At 43.7% G+C, this 15,772-nt stretch overlaps 1 protein-coding gene across 1 annotated transcript in view; it reads left to right on the top strand.

Moving 5' to 3' along the window:
* The window catches only part of C1H8orf74 (chromosome 1 C8orf74 homolog), a 36,180-nt gene extending 33,368 nt beyond the window's left edge, over window positions 1-2,812 (top strand). Inside the window, exon 4 of the mRNA XM_054989988.1 lies at window positions 1,979-2,812. Within this exon, the coding sequence (XP_054845963.1) occupies window positions 1,979-2,263 (285 nt within the window). The 3' untranslated portion in view covers window positions 2,264-2,812. The remainder of the gene's footprint in view (window positions 1-1,978) is intronic.
* The last annotated feature ends 12,960 nt before the right edge of the window (window positions 2,813-15,772 follow it).

The raw sequence follows: 15,772 nt of genomic DNA, 5'->3' as shown, positions 1-15,772 counted from the left end.
GTTTTTTGTTGTCAGGCTATTGAGTGGAATTAATGGGCCATTAATGCCCACCCGTGTATGTCTCATTGCCGCTGCCAGCAATGGTGGGTTCAAGCAAAGTCAGAGAGTGTCACCTTCTGAACTCCGGTGAAGAACTGGGTGTCAGTCCCAGAGGGTATAGTAGGTTGTTCAATGTATCACCCTGTATGCTGACAGGAAACTCCCACGCTTGGCTTTTTCAAGGCTTGGATTTTGCCTCCATACACTCAAAGCCTTCTGGATCTATGAATCACCACCAATCATTAGCTTCCAGGAGATGGCCTGGTGGGGTTGACAACTCCAGAATATTCCTGAAGATTTGGGAATTGGAGCCTGGAAAAGGCAGAGTTTGGGGATGGGAGGGACCTCAGCGGGTTATAATGCCATAAATTCCACCCTCTAAACTGCCATTTTCTCCAGGGGAATTGATTGCGGTGGCCTGGTGATTAGTTGTAATTCTGGGAGCTCTACAGTTACTACCTGGAGGTTGGCATCCGTAGGCCTAGTGGCCCTTCACTCATGCATACCTACTTATTTGTTCTTTTCCTTAGTACCACATTCATCCAAAGCTCAGGATGGCTTACCATGGTACAAAAAATACAATTGGCACAGTGAATAACTAACCCTCAACAGAAAGAAGCCAAATCCATTAGTCTGTGGGCTCTTAACTAAAACAAATCCATTCCAGACAGATCAATTCCAAGGTCTCAACCTCTTTCAAATAACACAGCCTTACTGGTCTTCAGAAAGACAGGGAGGGATGGGGACTTCCAAATGGTCTCTGAAAACTCTCTGGAAAATTCTCTCAAGTAGGTGGCAGCAAGTGGTTCAGACTGACTGCCTTGAAGACAAAGTAGGAAGGAGCTGCTGAACTGGGTGGAGTTGTAGCTTAGGTTCCTACGTGGAGCAGTAGGCCCTCAGGTATGTGTGTCTCAGGCCACAAATGGCTTTAAAGGGCACGAACTGAACCCAGAAGCTTACTGACAGCCAGTATAATCGTTTTAATATTGTAGAAACATGGGTGTACCGACAGGACCCTGTCAACAAGCTAGCCGTTTCATTCCGAACAAGCTGAAACATCTGAGTCGATTTCAAGGGGAACCCTATGTAGGGTACCTTATAGTGCCTTTGACAAGTATGACACACGTAATGGCTGGCTACTTCCCTGACCCACTTGAAATGCTAGGCCCCTATGCTTTATCCTTGACTCCTCTCCAGCCTTGTCAGCGCAAAGCTCTGTTTCCAAGTCACACCCTGGAAAGGCACCAAGGAAAAGCATTGGGAATGTCTCTCACAAACATCAGAGTGAGGGCCAATGGAGATGTGGCGGTGGCCATGTTTGTTTAGGTATCTGCCTTTTTTGTATAGAAAGTGAAGCTATAGTCTAATTTTGACATACACTGGGGTGCACAGGTGAGGGGATCTGAACCTTCCTCACTCCTTTGCTTTAACTTTCCATCATCTGTTACTCCTAGCACTTTTTACGTCACACTTTATCCCACTCCTCCAAGGGGCTCAAGGATGTTCTCCATTTTATCCTTACAACAATCCTATAAGGTAGGTTAGGCTGAGACAGCCTGACTGGTCCAAGGGTCCCCCCCAAGGGTGTTATGCCTTTTGATTCAGTTGCCTTTTGACATGAAAGAGGTAACGCTTCTGTTCAGTTCTTGTAGCCCTTTTTTAGTCATTTCAGTTTTGGTGCTCCAGCATCATGTAACAGGAGAGCGTGCTACCTGTGACCCTCCCAAGACATGTGGTCACCATTTTGAGTGAATGGGGCAATTTGCCAATTTCCCACCTTCGGTATGCATGAAAACATACCCTGCAAAATCTGGGCTTCTGATTATGCATATTCCACCTGGGAAATATGCACACAAATGGCAACCTCCCTGAGTAAATTCCCCATTGACATCTGTGCACATCGAACAGAAACCAAAGTGAACAATGATTTGCTTTTCAGGCTTTGATGTGCCTTGTCAAAGAAGCAATTAAGACCCAGATCCAGAGTCTGCATGAGATTCTCCAGAATGAGATCCAGACCACCTTTGAAATCTTGCAATTGAAGCTCCAGAGGAAGGCCCTGTTGCTCAACCCCCCAGTCCCGTACCCTCCACTACCCATCCCTGAAGACAGAAGAAGATCCAACAAAACACAGAAGAAGCTGGAGAACCCAAAAGAAAAGGAGGAGGAGGAGGAGGAGGAACAGAAGAAGAAGAAGAAGAAGGAAAAGAAGAAGAAGAAATAATTTGCATTGAGGCATGCTTTCTTTCCCATTTCTTCTGTCTTGTTGGCCTCTGACAGGGATATACCACTTCAAATTACAGGCGGCGTCTCACATGATTCAATGCACATATACAAAAAAAATCCCTTCATATATAAAAACAGCACCTCAGGGAAGGGTTATAGCCTAACTTCCAAGGCATGCTAATTTTCTGTGGGCAGGGAATTTTTGGCAGAGCCTCCTCCATCATATGAGTCTCCACTGGCAGTCTGAAGTGGTACAGTCCAGGCATAGGTTTGACTATCTCTCTAAGAACTTGGCCTGAAAGTTTTCTTTTCTTTGGAAGAGAATAGAGATATATTAACTGAGAAACTGAGGAACCCAGGCCAGGTTGTGCCTAGATGTGTGCTGGTGTTTGGAAGTATCGTTAATATCACCAAGTATTGTTAGCATTGAAATCTGGAGCTGTTAATCGTTAGGATGATACCCAGTGCTGAATGGTGCTCTGACTGTTTTTGAGAGCCATGTGGAACAGCTCTTTCTAATAAAGTGAAAGTTTTATTATTCTTTTAACTTATGCTTTGAAAAATAAGTTTCTGTGAGGTTCCATTGGCACAACTGCTGATGTTTCACAAACAAAAACAGACTTTTTTTATTATGACATTTTACAACCCTACAGTCATCCATTCTGTCCCTTCAAGTCTCTACCACTTCATTCTCCTGTAGATATAAACCAAGCTTCTAAAGATGCCAGTTTTAACAAAGTTAGTCAAGGAGTCATAATCTATAAATCAGTCTGAGGGACAGGCAAGACCTAATAACAGATTCAGGACAAGATCACCTACTAGGATCACAAAGAAATCACCATCTCAGCTATCAACAAGTGACTCAGGGTCCAGCCTGGAGGTAACAGCTTTATACCTCAAGGGCACGTTTCATTGGCCCTTCCAATCAGCTGATCTCAGCAGATCTCATTGGTCTGCTGCTGTCAGTATGTGTCGTTCTCCTGCTGGCTATCTTAACTAATCGTGCCTTTAGGGATAGAATTTAAAAATCCAAATAAATAAATAGAATACAGTTGGCAAGATCATAATATAGCAGAGTGAATAGCATGTTTTTTAAAAAAGATAATTTAGGTAAAAGCCAGTGCATGTCAAGATGGCATTTCTCCTCTCCTCCCACTCGGTTCTTCCTCTTTGGAGGCCTCTTTCCATAGTTTCTTTTGCTCTTTCATCTGCAAGTCAAACAGGAAAGTAGGTCATGTTCGGAGTCCCCACCCTTCTACCCCATTGCTTTTAGGCTTCTCAGCCATCCTTGTTTTAGCCTCTTTACTGCCCCCGCCCCCCGGGAAAGATCAGGTTAGGGAAAGATCAGACACTATTTTGGCTAATCCCCATCATCTGAGCAGATCTGGCAGTTTCCTTCCTGAGGCGCCTGGTGTTCTGCTTACTCCAATGCTCATGGAGAGAAAGGATGCTGAATGACAGGGCCTAGAACTTTCTGTGAATCAAAAGAAATGGAATGCAGGGAAAACAATATGCCAGAGGCAAATCATACAAAAGGGTCACCTACCGTAGGGCGGGATGCTCACACAAAATGGCTTCCCCATAGCAGTTGTTGATGGTGATGAAAGTAATTAGAGGGTAATCCCTGTGATAAAGCTGGTATTGTTTATATGAATAAGGCACTTCCCAAAAAAATATATTATTGCCATTATACCAAACTGCAGTTCTTTACAGGAGAACTAACCTCGGTCTACTACGGTAGTTCTTTTTAAAAACTATGATCTACTGTATTTTAAAACTATAAATCAAAAATGCCTATTCAGGATCAGTTAATACAGATTAGTAATGCCTTGGTAGTTAAGGAATCCTAACAAGGCTTAAGTCATCATAAATTGCAGGGTGATATCCCACCATCACCTCTGAACTCCCTCCCATCCACAAACTCTGCACCATCCCTAAATTTCCAGGAATTTCCCAAGTTGGCAACTATTGGAGAGGGGCTTCTTAACCCTTTCCCACCCCCTCATAATTTTTCTGATAAAATTCACTCCCTCAACTGCATTTACCTTTCCTGTGGGAGATACAGGTACACATTTCCCCCTCTTGTGGGGCCAGAAATATAGCTAGAGGGTCTTTTTTTCAGCAGAAAATTTGCGTAAGGATAAAGGGTTGCGAAGACACTATTCCTCTGTCCTGATCCCTCCATTCACATTGCTGCATCAACTGCTGCACTGCACAAGAACCAAAACCATCTCCAAAATTAATTGTGGGAACGATATAAAATGTAATGCTTTGCCACAAGGACTGCAAAACCACTGGCTTAGGGCCAAGCTAGATGATACGACTGACAGTACAGGGAGAGGAGGGGCTTCAGCCTCCAGAGTTGTTTTCCTGAGCTGAAACAGCTCCTCTCGTTTGCCCCACTCTGAGGCTCCATGTGCTGCATGCACCATCACATCAGGGCCCCCATGGCCATTTCAGCTCAGAAAAATGTCACAGAAAGGAACACTGAAGCCTATCCTTTCCCCATGCTGCACTCCCAAGTTGATTTGGTCCCTGGAGCACTTGGGAAAGGTAGTTCCCTGAAGTCACATGTGACTGTAAGTTGGGTCGAGAACTCCTGATTGAATTTGTGATACATGTATCATCTAGGGCATTTAGACTAAGTCTGTCACTATATCTAATAGCAGACTGGCTGGCCCCTCTATGGCTAATGAAAGCCATGCACGACAGCGCCACCCACAGGCAAGATAAGGGGTTTCTATGTATTCATGGGACTCGTCGGGTATGTAGAAAATATGACAAAGAAAGAAAGAAAGAAAGAAAGAAAGAAAGAAAGAAAGAAAGAAAGAAAGAAAGAAAGAAAGAAAGAAAGAAAGAAAGAAAGAAAGAAAGAAAGGCTACACAAACCGCCTGAGGTAAACTAAACATGTTCTGAAAGGGACAGAATGTTGAGATTAGAGTTGGTTAAAGAGAAAACAGGGTGGATGGGAGAAATCAGTTTTCTCAGTTCCCTGACAATTTACAGGAGGCTTGAGGGGAAGGCTTGAGGGGTGAGGATGTCGAAATTCTTCCTCCTCCCATGATTGCTTTTATTCTTCTATCTAATCAACTCCTATGTGGGGGAGGAGATACCAAATCCTTTAGTCCTTTATATTTACTTGACATCATTTTGCCTGTGATATTGTGTGAGCTTTGGGCTGTAAGTGTATACACAAGGAGGAAGAAAGAGAAAGAGAGAAACATTATTTTCTCCCCAAAGTACAAACAATTCCTGATTTTCCCTCAGCCCTTAGCTTAAAACATAAAGGTAGCACCAAGACTCATAACATCCGGTTGGAGGGGCCGGCTACTGTTATCAGTCAGGAAACAGCGCTGGACACATCCTCTTCTTAGTCTGGGCAGCAAAAGGCACCTCCAGCAGCAGGATTTGGCAGGAAAACACACAGCCCAGCGTCTTATTCCTTCTTCTTAACACGGCAGGAGCCTGCCTGTCCTTTGGGAAAATGACACTCCTTTCCTTCGCCCGACAGATCAGAGTGGGAGAAAGTTTTCTGAGCAAAAGCGTCTGGGTGTGTATTTCTAACTGACTTGTAAATACAGAAATGCTGCCTCTCCCTCCAGTCTTTCTCCTTCCCTTTCTGGAACCCAATGCCCTGATTTAGCATAGCTTTTAGCTACCACCAGTGAACTTTCTATGTTAGAATTATTATTACAAGCAATTAGAAGGGCTGCTAGCATTGCCTATGCCCACTGACATGGGCAAAGGGCACTTTAACCCTGCATCTCCAGTATGAACAGCTTTGGCAGAACCCTCTCCTCAGATACTGGTTGTCCTGTGAATGGAGCTCTAAAATTCACCCCTCCCCCTGGTAAAAATCAGGCAGATATGGGCACGATTCTGACTGGAACCACAGGGCAAGGAGGGGGGGGGTTAAGTCTGCCCTCCATGCTGTTTTCAGAATCCAAAATACACCCACCCACCCTAAACACCTTAGTCCCAGTCTGAGTCAGGCCCCTGTGCACCTGGTATTTACAGAAAATTAAACTGGGTCTCTGCTCCAACATCGGGTCTAGTTTTGCTCTCCCCTGCTTGAGCCAAGGCAAACAATGGAGAGAGAGCAGTTAAGATGCACGTGAAGGGAAATCTGCCAAAGACAGTTGCTATTCATAACAGGCAGGAAGGGGTTAAGGAGCCCTTTGCCTAGATAAATGCCTTGCATGGAGGGAAAGCAATCCAGGTGATAAATAGGGAGGGGTCCCTGGGATACGGAATAAGATAGGAAGCTCCTGAAGTTGCTACTATCTCGATAAGTAAGTTTTCCCAGAAACCAACACAAAGCACTTTGCAAAATAGCTCAGTTCCCCAACATGTTTTGCAAGGTCTTGGCTCTTTTGTAGACTAGCCAAGAGTCTGGACTCAAGCCTTTTGAGGGCTCTGGATCAGAAGTCTGCAGAAAAAGACACTTCATTCCTATTTCCTTTTTTGGCTGATGGTTTTTTACCTCCATAAATTCTGGGTTTGGCAGTCAAGAAAGGTTGCCACCTGTTTCTTGATTTCAAGGAAATGATCGCTCAGGGAAACACAGTCACTCGCTCATGGGCTGAATTCCAGGGGCCATCCGGGAAAGGTGATGTAATGATGCCTCATGATCACTACACTATCAGAGCAATTTACAAAACAAACATTTGGGCTGTAGTCTGGATGACCTTGGATTTTTTTTTAAAGCAACCCCATCCCCATCTTTGGTGTTCTTCCATGCTCTTGAAACAGCTCCCGTGCATTTCAGTGCTTCTTGTGCAGGGAAACTACCTTGTGGGTCAGATGCTTTGGTCTCCTACTTCAGGGCACTCCAAACCCACTGCTGGAGGACTCACAATAGAACTACTGCAGCAAATCATATAAAAAGGTCACTTCCTTCCTTTTGACTCAACATGGCTTTGAAGATGCAGTCTAGACAGTAGCTTCCCCCCGCACACCTGGTTGATCTTTGCAGCTCTAAAATGAGAGCAGAAGAAGCAGAGACTGGGAGAAAGAGACATCCAGCAGTACAAGATTTGCTGTGATGGTCACCTACCATACCATTTGCACTGCTGCTGCTAGTCATGGAGGAGTTTGGCTCGGAAGGGTTGTACGCCCTAACAGACAAACCCTCTCCAGCTGGAAGAACCCTAAAACTCACAACTAAGAACATCCTCTAAATAATGCATCTGTGGGACAACATCACCTCATGTGCACATAGAAAAGTGTTATTGGTGGTTTATCCATGTGAGATGTTATCATTATTTATTACTAAAGTGCCTGGCAAGGAGGAGCTGTGGCCCACTTGAAGACCATCTGTTTTGTATGCAAAAAGTCCTGGGTTCAGTTCCTGGCATTTCTATCTGAAAGGATCAGTAGTCGGTGATGTGAAAAAATTCTGCCCGACACATTGGAGAGCCACTGTCTTAGTAGACAGTACTGACCTTGATAGACCAATAGCACAATCCTAAGGAGAATTACTCCAGTCTAAGCCCATTGATTGCAATGAGTTTAGACTGGAGTAACTCTCTTTAGGATTGCACTGCAAGGGACTCTCTCAGTGGAAGGGAACTTCCTTCATGTGTGTTCTACAGAGTAACTTAAGCCCTTCCCCAAATGACTAAGTCTGGAGGATTTGTAATACAGAGTATGAAAGTGGAGGACACAGCAGAGGGAAGGGTAGGTGGAAGGAAGAAAAAGTTTTTGATAAGGAAACATTAAAGCATCTGAGGCTTTTAAAAGTTTTTTAAAAGAACAACTAAGTGGGACAAGATAGAGGTATACACAATGATGTATACTCTGGAGAAAGTAGGCAGAGAAAACCCTTTCTTCCTCTCCCTTTTGACCAGAACTTAAGATCACATAGTACAGTGGGTAAGTACTTTGCAAATGTATAATTCATTCCATGGGATTCCCTAGCACAAAAAGATGGAGGGGAGCTAAACGGGACCTCCATGGTCCTTTACTGCTGAACTTAAGTTGCTGGGTCAAATTACGAGGGATCGCAACTGCCTTCTTGCCCTGCTTGTCTGCTCCATGGCAGTCAGTTGGATTATAATAGCTTTTCTGATGGTGGAAAAGGAAGGAGGTTTCCTTTGACCACCAAAAAAGCTTATGCTGGGGATCATGGGACTCGTGTGTACTAAAGCCATGTGGAAAGGGGGCTGTAGTAAGGAGGGGAATTGGGTGATCCTGAGTAAAGAAGCTGGCTGGATCCAACCCAGCCATTGTGGGAAACTGGAGGCTGGACAGATGAAACTTTGACCTGATCCAGCAGCGTTCTTCTTCTGACACCTTTAGGAACTCTGCTGTGCTGAGCTGCCTGAAGGTCTCCATCCAGCTCTTTTAACACCTCACCCAGTCCCCTTGCTGCTGCTTGTGCTGCCCTGGAACACCCTCGCAGAGCACTTCTCTAACACCCCAGGGTCCAAGCCCACTTCTTCCACGACCACTTTAGGACTGCAGTGCAGCTGGCATGACATCATTTGCTCAAGTTCTTCCTATTGTGTTATAACCACAACATCAGTACGACAGACACTTTTGTGCTTAGAATATAAGGTGACAAAAATATCTACACGATACAACTCAAAACTGAGTTTATCTACACCACTTGGACTGAGGCCTTCACCCTATTCCTGAGTGCCTTGAAATTCTTGAAGGAAACTGATTGGAACTGAAAACAGGACAGTCTTTGCTGAGTCACCATCTTACAAACACTGCCAAGCAGCAAGGGCTGAAAATACGGTGAGAATTTAGAGATGCCGATTCAGGGTTGGGAAATTCTAGATTTGGAGGTGGAGCCTGGAAAGGGACATCTGCAGGGTGTAATGCCACAGAGTCCACCCTCCAAAGCAGCCATTTTTTCCAGTGGACTTGATCCTTGTCCTCTGGAAACCACTTGTAATTCCAGGAAATCTCCAGGCCCCATCTGGAAATTGGCAACTCTAAGATACAACCCATTTCCAATCCCTTCCCTCACTTGTTTCCTCATCTCATATGTAATTGAAGAATTAAACAGGAGCCCTGTGGCATGTTTGTTCATTTTTAATGTGACACTGGACTCCTGTTTTGTTATTTCCCTGCTTCAGATCACCATAGCTGGAGTTATATTCGTTCAGAAGCTTCTCCGGAGAAACACATTTTTTTGCTTCTTTATGTAGTACTTTTTAAAATCACACTCTTTATCCAAGGAGCTCAGGGCAGCATACATCATTCTGCCTCTGTTTTATCCTCACTACAACCCTGTGGGGTAGGTCAGGCTATAAGTGCTGGCCCAAGATCACCCAGTAATTCTCCTGGCAGAGTGGCGATTTGGTCCCCCAAATCCTACTCCTCTAATTACTGCATCACGCTGGCAGACTGTATATGATGCTGTAAAGTGCCAGGGCTAAGAAAGAAGGGACTCAGGGTGCATAATTGGATCCTTTGTATTAAACGACTGCTGAAATTTTATGGCTGTTTGGTTTATTGTTGCTGTAATCTATTTTATGGTCCTTTTTTAAGCTTGTCGTATTGTAATTGTTTTATTGCATTTTTTATTGAAGAAACCACTATGAGTGACAAACTGGTAAACAAACGAGGTAGTAAAATTTAGAATAGTAATACACGGAGTACTGAGTTTTGACTCTGATTAAACATAGAGCCAAACTATAATTTAGCCTCAGAAAACAGCCATGGTGTGTGTGTGTGTGTGTGTGTGTGTGTGTGTGTCTGAGTCATAGAATCATAGAGTTGGAAGGGGCCATGCAGACCATCTAGTCCAACCCCCTGCCCAGTTCAGGATCAGCCTAAAGCATCTCTGACAAATATTCATTCAGCCTCTTCTTGAAAACTGCCAGTGAGGGGGAGCTCACCACCTCCCTAGGCAGCTGATTCATGATGATAAAGGGTTTTTTCTGTTTTAAACCCTATTCTAACCTCCCCCTGGCTGATGAGACCCAATGTTTCCTAGTGGCTAGAATAATGGATTAGGATTTGAGAGACTCAAGTTTGAATCCCTACTTTGCCATGAAAGCTCTCTGAGTGACCTTGGGCGAGTCACTTTCAGGGCCAAAATACCCATTACAATGTACACGAGTTTGCCACAGGGATTTGCAGCCACATTGCACCTGTGAATTCCTGGTGATAACACTATTCAAAAGTGTCATGGGGGCCTGATTCAGATCGGTACTGTGACGCAAGGGGAGGAGGGGCTCCTACCTTCCTCTCACACCATTTTCTGAGTTGAAATGGTGCTAGGGGGGCTCCCATAGGGGGAAGGCTGCACATGCAAGCATTCAGGGTGGCATTGATCATTCTTCCCTCCCCCATTTGAGCCTAACAACAACCTTGTGAGGAAGGTTAGTCTGAGAAAGCATGGCTGGCTCCAGTCCATGACTGATTTGCATGCAATTATAGACTCCAACTTCCACTGTGCATCACTGGCTGCTCTGCAAGTTTAGCTCAAAAATGAATCACTGCCAAGCATGCAAGCTTAGGAGTACAGCCTTAGATCTCCAGGAGAATTGAACAGTGAATTACGTGTTAAATAAGAAGGTGGTGATCATATGAGATTAAATACCCAATGTAAATCCATTTCCAGAAACCTCTTTTTCTGCTTGAGATTCTGGCTTGCCCCAGGAACTGTACAATAGAAGAGGCACAATACAAAATAACTAGAGATCTGAACCATGTGGAAAACTACAAGAACACAATGTAGGGGTGGCTTGCGATTAGCTTCCTTGGATGAGAGTTTATGTAATCATTGGGTGGCAAGATGGTTTCTGTGTGATAACAGAGTTACTGACATGGCACCTTCTGTCCCCTGGAAAATCCAGACACCTGGGCTTTGAACAAGGCCTTTTTCTGCATCTGAGGTAGACTTGGAAAGACCCAACTATTTGTTGCACAATGTCCCATTTCTCCATGCACACCTGTCTCAGTCAATAAACCATCAATGGGACTTAACTGGCAGGTTTGATCAGCGCAATTCAATTTTTATTAGGCGGGATCCATAAACAATTCCCAGGCACAGCATTTAATAAAGCAATTAAATGTCACAGAGCATTTCATGGAGTTATGATACATTTAAATATACTTAGCAAAGCATTCCAGACTACAGTGATAACTGCATTCTAAAGAGACTGAGTTCTCCTTGCAATGCTGGTTCCTATGTTGAGAACTGGTGGGGCAGTGGTTAGTTTGTTGGCTTTGAGAACTGAGTATACTAGGGTTCAAATCTCTGGCCAGCAGTAACACTCAACGGGTGTCCTTGGACATTCTCTCTCTCTCTCAACCTAACCTACTTCACAGGGTTGTTGTGAGGATGAAACAGGAGATAGTATTGCAGTGGTATGGTGTACAACTGGGACCAGGAAGAGCTCAGTTTGAAGCTTCTTTCTGAAATTAACCTATTGGGTGACTTTGGGCCAATCACAATCTCTCAACAATCAACCATCGCGGGAGGGCGGAGTATAAATCCAACAAATAAATACATTCAATAAATAGGGTTGTTGTGAGGCTATGATTGGAAGAACCTTATATACTGCCCCACGTTACTTGGAGGAAGGATGGGATAAAAGTATAATAGATTGAATGTATGCAAAGTGTGATAAAAAGGTAATAAATAAATTAATACTCTGTAAACTTAACCATTCTCTTTCTCCAAACAACAATAACAACAACAATAATCATAATTATACTGTTCGATTCATATACCACCCTTCAGGACAACTTACCACCTGCTTAGAGCAGTTTACAAAGTGTGTTGTTATTATCCTCACGACAATTACCCTGTGAAGTGGGTGGGGCTGAGAGAGCTCTGAGAGAGCTGTGACTGACCCAAGGTCACCCAGCTGGCTTTAAGCAGAGGAGTGGGGAATCAAACCCAGTTCTCCAGATTAGAGTCCTGCCACTCTTAATCACTACACCAAACTGGTTCTGATATGTGCAGTTGATGGGGAAGGCAAGAGTTGCATGAGATTTGTGGAGCACGGAGATGGGGGAAGTGCAGTGTTTTGTGCACCATGATGTCACTTCCAGGAAAATCCAGAAGCAATGCTGGGTAGCTCTAGGAATGGCTGGAAACTCTAAAGTTTTACATAATGTCACTTCTGGTTTTCTCCAGAAGTGACGCCACATTGCATGTGATGCCAAAATTTAAAAAAAAGTTTCCCCAGTTGCTGCTTGGACTGGTGGTGGGCAATGACATCTGTCAGCAGGAGCCTCTTGCCATAGCAGGAGGCCTGGCAACCCTAGAGGGGAACTAAATCACTCTAACAGAAGTCTCAGCACGCTCTCTAAACTATAGTTCTCAGGATTCTTTGGAGGAATCCATGTTATATATGTTTGTGATGTAGATATTTATTTACTCATTTATAACCAGCATGCTACGCTGAGACTCAAGGCAGATTACAAAATATAAAAACAATGCAATGAGACAGCTTACGTAAGACAGAAAAGTAGGGTATAAATTTGGTTAATAAATAAAACATCCAATGAACGATCCAGTCCTTCAAGGATGCATCTACAGGGAATTTCAGCATTGACTGCCCACTGACAAGGATTACTGAACCCCAGGTAGGGCCGGAAATTTTCCCAGACTTTCAATTGATCTCCAGTGATCAGAATAGCAGCTCTAGAGGATGGACTCTATGACATCATATCAACACTGAGGTTTTTTTCCTTCGCAAACTCCACTCTGTCCTCAAATCTCCAGGAATTTCTCAAGACAGAGTTGGCTTGGCAGCGTTACTTCTAAAGTATATAGACAGTATATCTCTTCTGACATTTCAGTGCTTATTGGTAAAATTGGGATTCTAATCCATGCTGGTGAGTTTGAAGTCCTGTATTAGTTTTTGCCACCTAATTAATGCAGAGTACAAGGGCATGGTTTTGTGTATGTAGTATTAGATCTATGGCAGCTCTCTTCCTCATAACGGTTAGCCAGGGTGGGTTTTCAATAAACAGAGCTTCTCTGTCTCCAGAATAGAAAATGCTTCTCTGTTTTGGGAGGCAGGGCTGCACTGAGACATGAGTAGGCCCTCAGCGATGTCAAGTTTCAGAGGGCCCATAGAGTGACCAGACAAATTGAGTAACTTTAATAATTACATAGTTGTATCATAATCTGAGGCCTTAAACTTGTGCATCAATCTAACTCTGTTGGGAGGAGCCATGGTTCAGTGGTAGCTTATCTGTCTTGCATGCCACAGGTCCCAGGTTCAAGTCATAGTATCTTCAGTTTAGGGCTATCAGATAACAGACCTGAGGAAAGAGCTTTCCTTGCCTTTCTCCAGGGTCAAGGAGACCCTGGAGCTTTTTCTACATGAAAAGCACATTTGCCATGTGAGCTAGAGGCACCCTATTTTCCCTTGGTTTCGAAACAGAAACAAATCTCTGGTCATGTGCTTGGGAGGGGCTGTGGTCATAATAGGCAGTAGCTACATATAGCCATATGTGTATTTCCTTTGTGGGGAAAAAATGTTGGCTAGGAGGCTAACACAAGCCCAATTTACCCTGCAAAGGATGCCACATACTTTTTGTAATGGGACAGATCTCAGGGACCACCTGAATAATGAACTCTTTCAAGGCCATACCCAGATTAGCCCCAAGTTGTCAAGCCGACGTGCGCTTGGATCCTGCTTGCAGCCTAGATTCTCAGACATGTGGAGGAATTTGAACCTGGCTCTCCCAGGAATATGGGGCCAGTTTGGATCAGGGCTGTACCATTCAGGAAGTTGGGGGTCCCTGATGCCGTTCTCCCAACCTGAAATGTCCCTGAGGAATAACTGTTGGCTTTGTTGGTAAACTTATCTTTCTCTTAACAGTACTAGGTGTGCACACATTCATATTCATAGTGTGCAGTATTCATAATACACATACAAATACACCAGCCCAATGTGACACCTTAGTGCACATGTGTCCCAGAGCTCTTGCTCCAAATCTTATGTCAAATCTGGCTTGACATCCAAGAAAGGAGGCAAAATTCTGATCAAGTGTTTGCTTTGTGTCCAGTGATCAAGTAAGACAGATGTGGAGGCATGACCATATTTGCTAAACCAATTATTGGAAAGAGGTTTGCCTTGTTGTTTAGTAAAGAGAGAAACATTTGCATTTAAAACACCCATGTTATCTCATATCTATATTTGAATACTCTGAGAAAAAATTGGAGACTTTTAAAATTTTGTACTCACTTCCTACTGTGTTCTGCACCAATCAGTCCAGAATATAAAGAAGCTGCTTCCACTAAGGTAACCCTTTTAGCCTTCTTAATCAAATCATTGTGAAATTTATCAGCTTCTGTGAATAATTTTGCTCATAAAACCAGATTGTAAAAGAATGAGTTGAACCAGTGTAAACTGGAATAAATGTAAGCTGTACATTAAATGGGGATGTGCTAACGGGCCCTTTGACAGCACAATCCTAAACTTTATATCCTAAATCCTGTATCTTTTTGATGGGCCTGTAAGACAGAGATGTTCCACCAGGCGTTTGGCTGAGGCCAGTGGGAAACACCTCCCTATTGGTCTCCCATCAAGGGTGGGGGTAGGGCTACATAATCATCTGCCTCCTCATATGTGAAGTCACAGTGCGACACCAGTTTGTGCCCCTCTCCCCCCTTGTTTATATTTTGATTGGGAAAGAGTGGAAGGGGCTGCCATCTTGGATTCTGACTGTATATATTTTGATGACTCTGGTTTTAATGTATTTAAATGTCTACTTTTGTACTATTATATTGTTGTAACCCGCCCTGAGCCCACTTGCAGGGCAGGCAGGCTATAAATCGAATTAACAACAACAACAACAACAACACATAGTTATACTCATTTAAGTCCATGGACTTTGTTTAGGATTGCATTTTTACTTTCTATGTAATGTATGTTGCCATCAGTTTGCTTGGTTTTTGCTTCTTTAATGTCATTTATATTTTATATGAATTGCTTTCTCTCTCTCTCGCTTTTATCCCACCCTTCTTGGAACTCAGGGTGCTATACGTTGCACTCCCTTCTCCATCTCACAACAACCCTGTAAGGTATGTTAGGCAGTGTCGTAGAGAGTGACTGCTCCGAGGTGAGCATCCATGGCAGACTGGAGGTTCAAACCAGGGTTTCCCAGATCCTAGTCCATCATTTGAACCACTGTACCATGAGGGCTCAATTTGTGTACAATTGACACAAAAATAACATTGTTAAAGATGTTCATTCAAATGGGGAATATTCCGCATGAAGAAAAACAGGAGTGAAAATAAAGATCTGCGAGTTTGTTTCTCACAAGGAAGAACCCACTGAAATAGGGATATTCAGATTGAGCCTAACAGCATTCAGAATTCACTCTCGTCGCCAGTATGCATTTCAGTGCTTGTAATGTTATGGCAACAAACAGGTTTCATTCTAATCCTAAGAACATTTGAAAAGCCCTGCTGGATCAGAGCAAAGGTCCATCTAGTCTAGCATCCTATTTCCAACAATAGATAGACAGATTTTTCACTGAAGCCTGCGATCACAGAGCATAAAAAAACCCTCTCTATTG

The sequence above is a fragment of the Eublepharis macularius genome, chromosome 1 (genome assembly GCF_028583425.1).
Source record: "Eublepharis macularius isolate TG4126 chromosome 1, MPM_Emac_v1.0, whole genome shotgun sequence".
NCBI classification, from domain to species: domain Eukaryota; kingdom Metazoa; phylum Chordata; class Lepidosauria; order Squamata; family Eublepharidae; genus Eublepharis; species Eublepharis macularius.
This window is presented reverse-complemented; position numbering and strand designations above follow the sequence as displayed.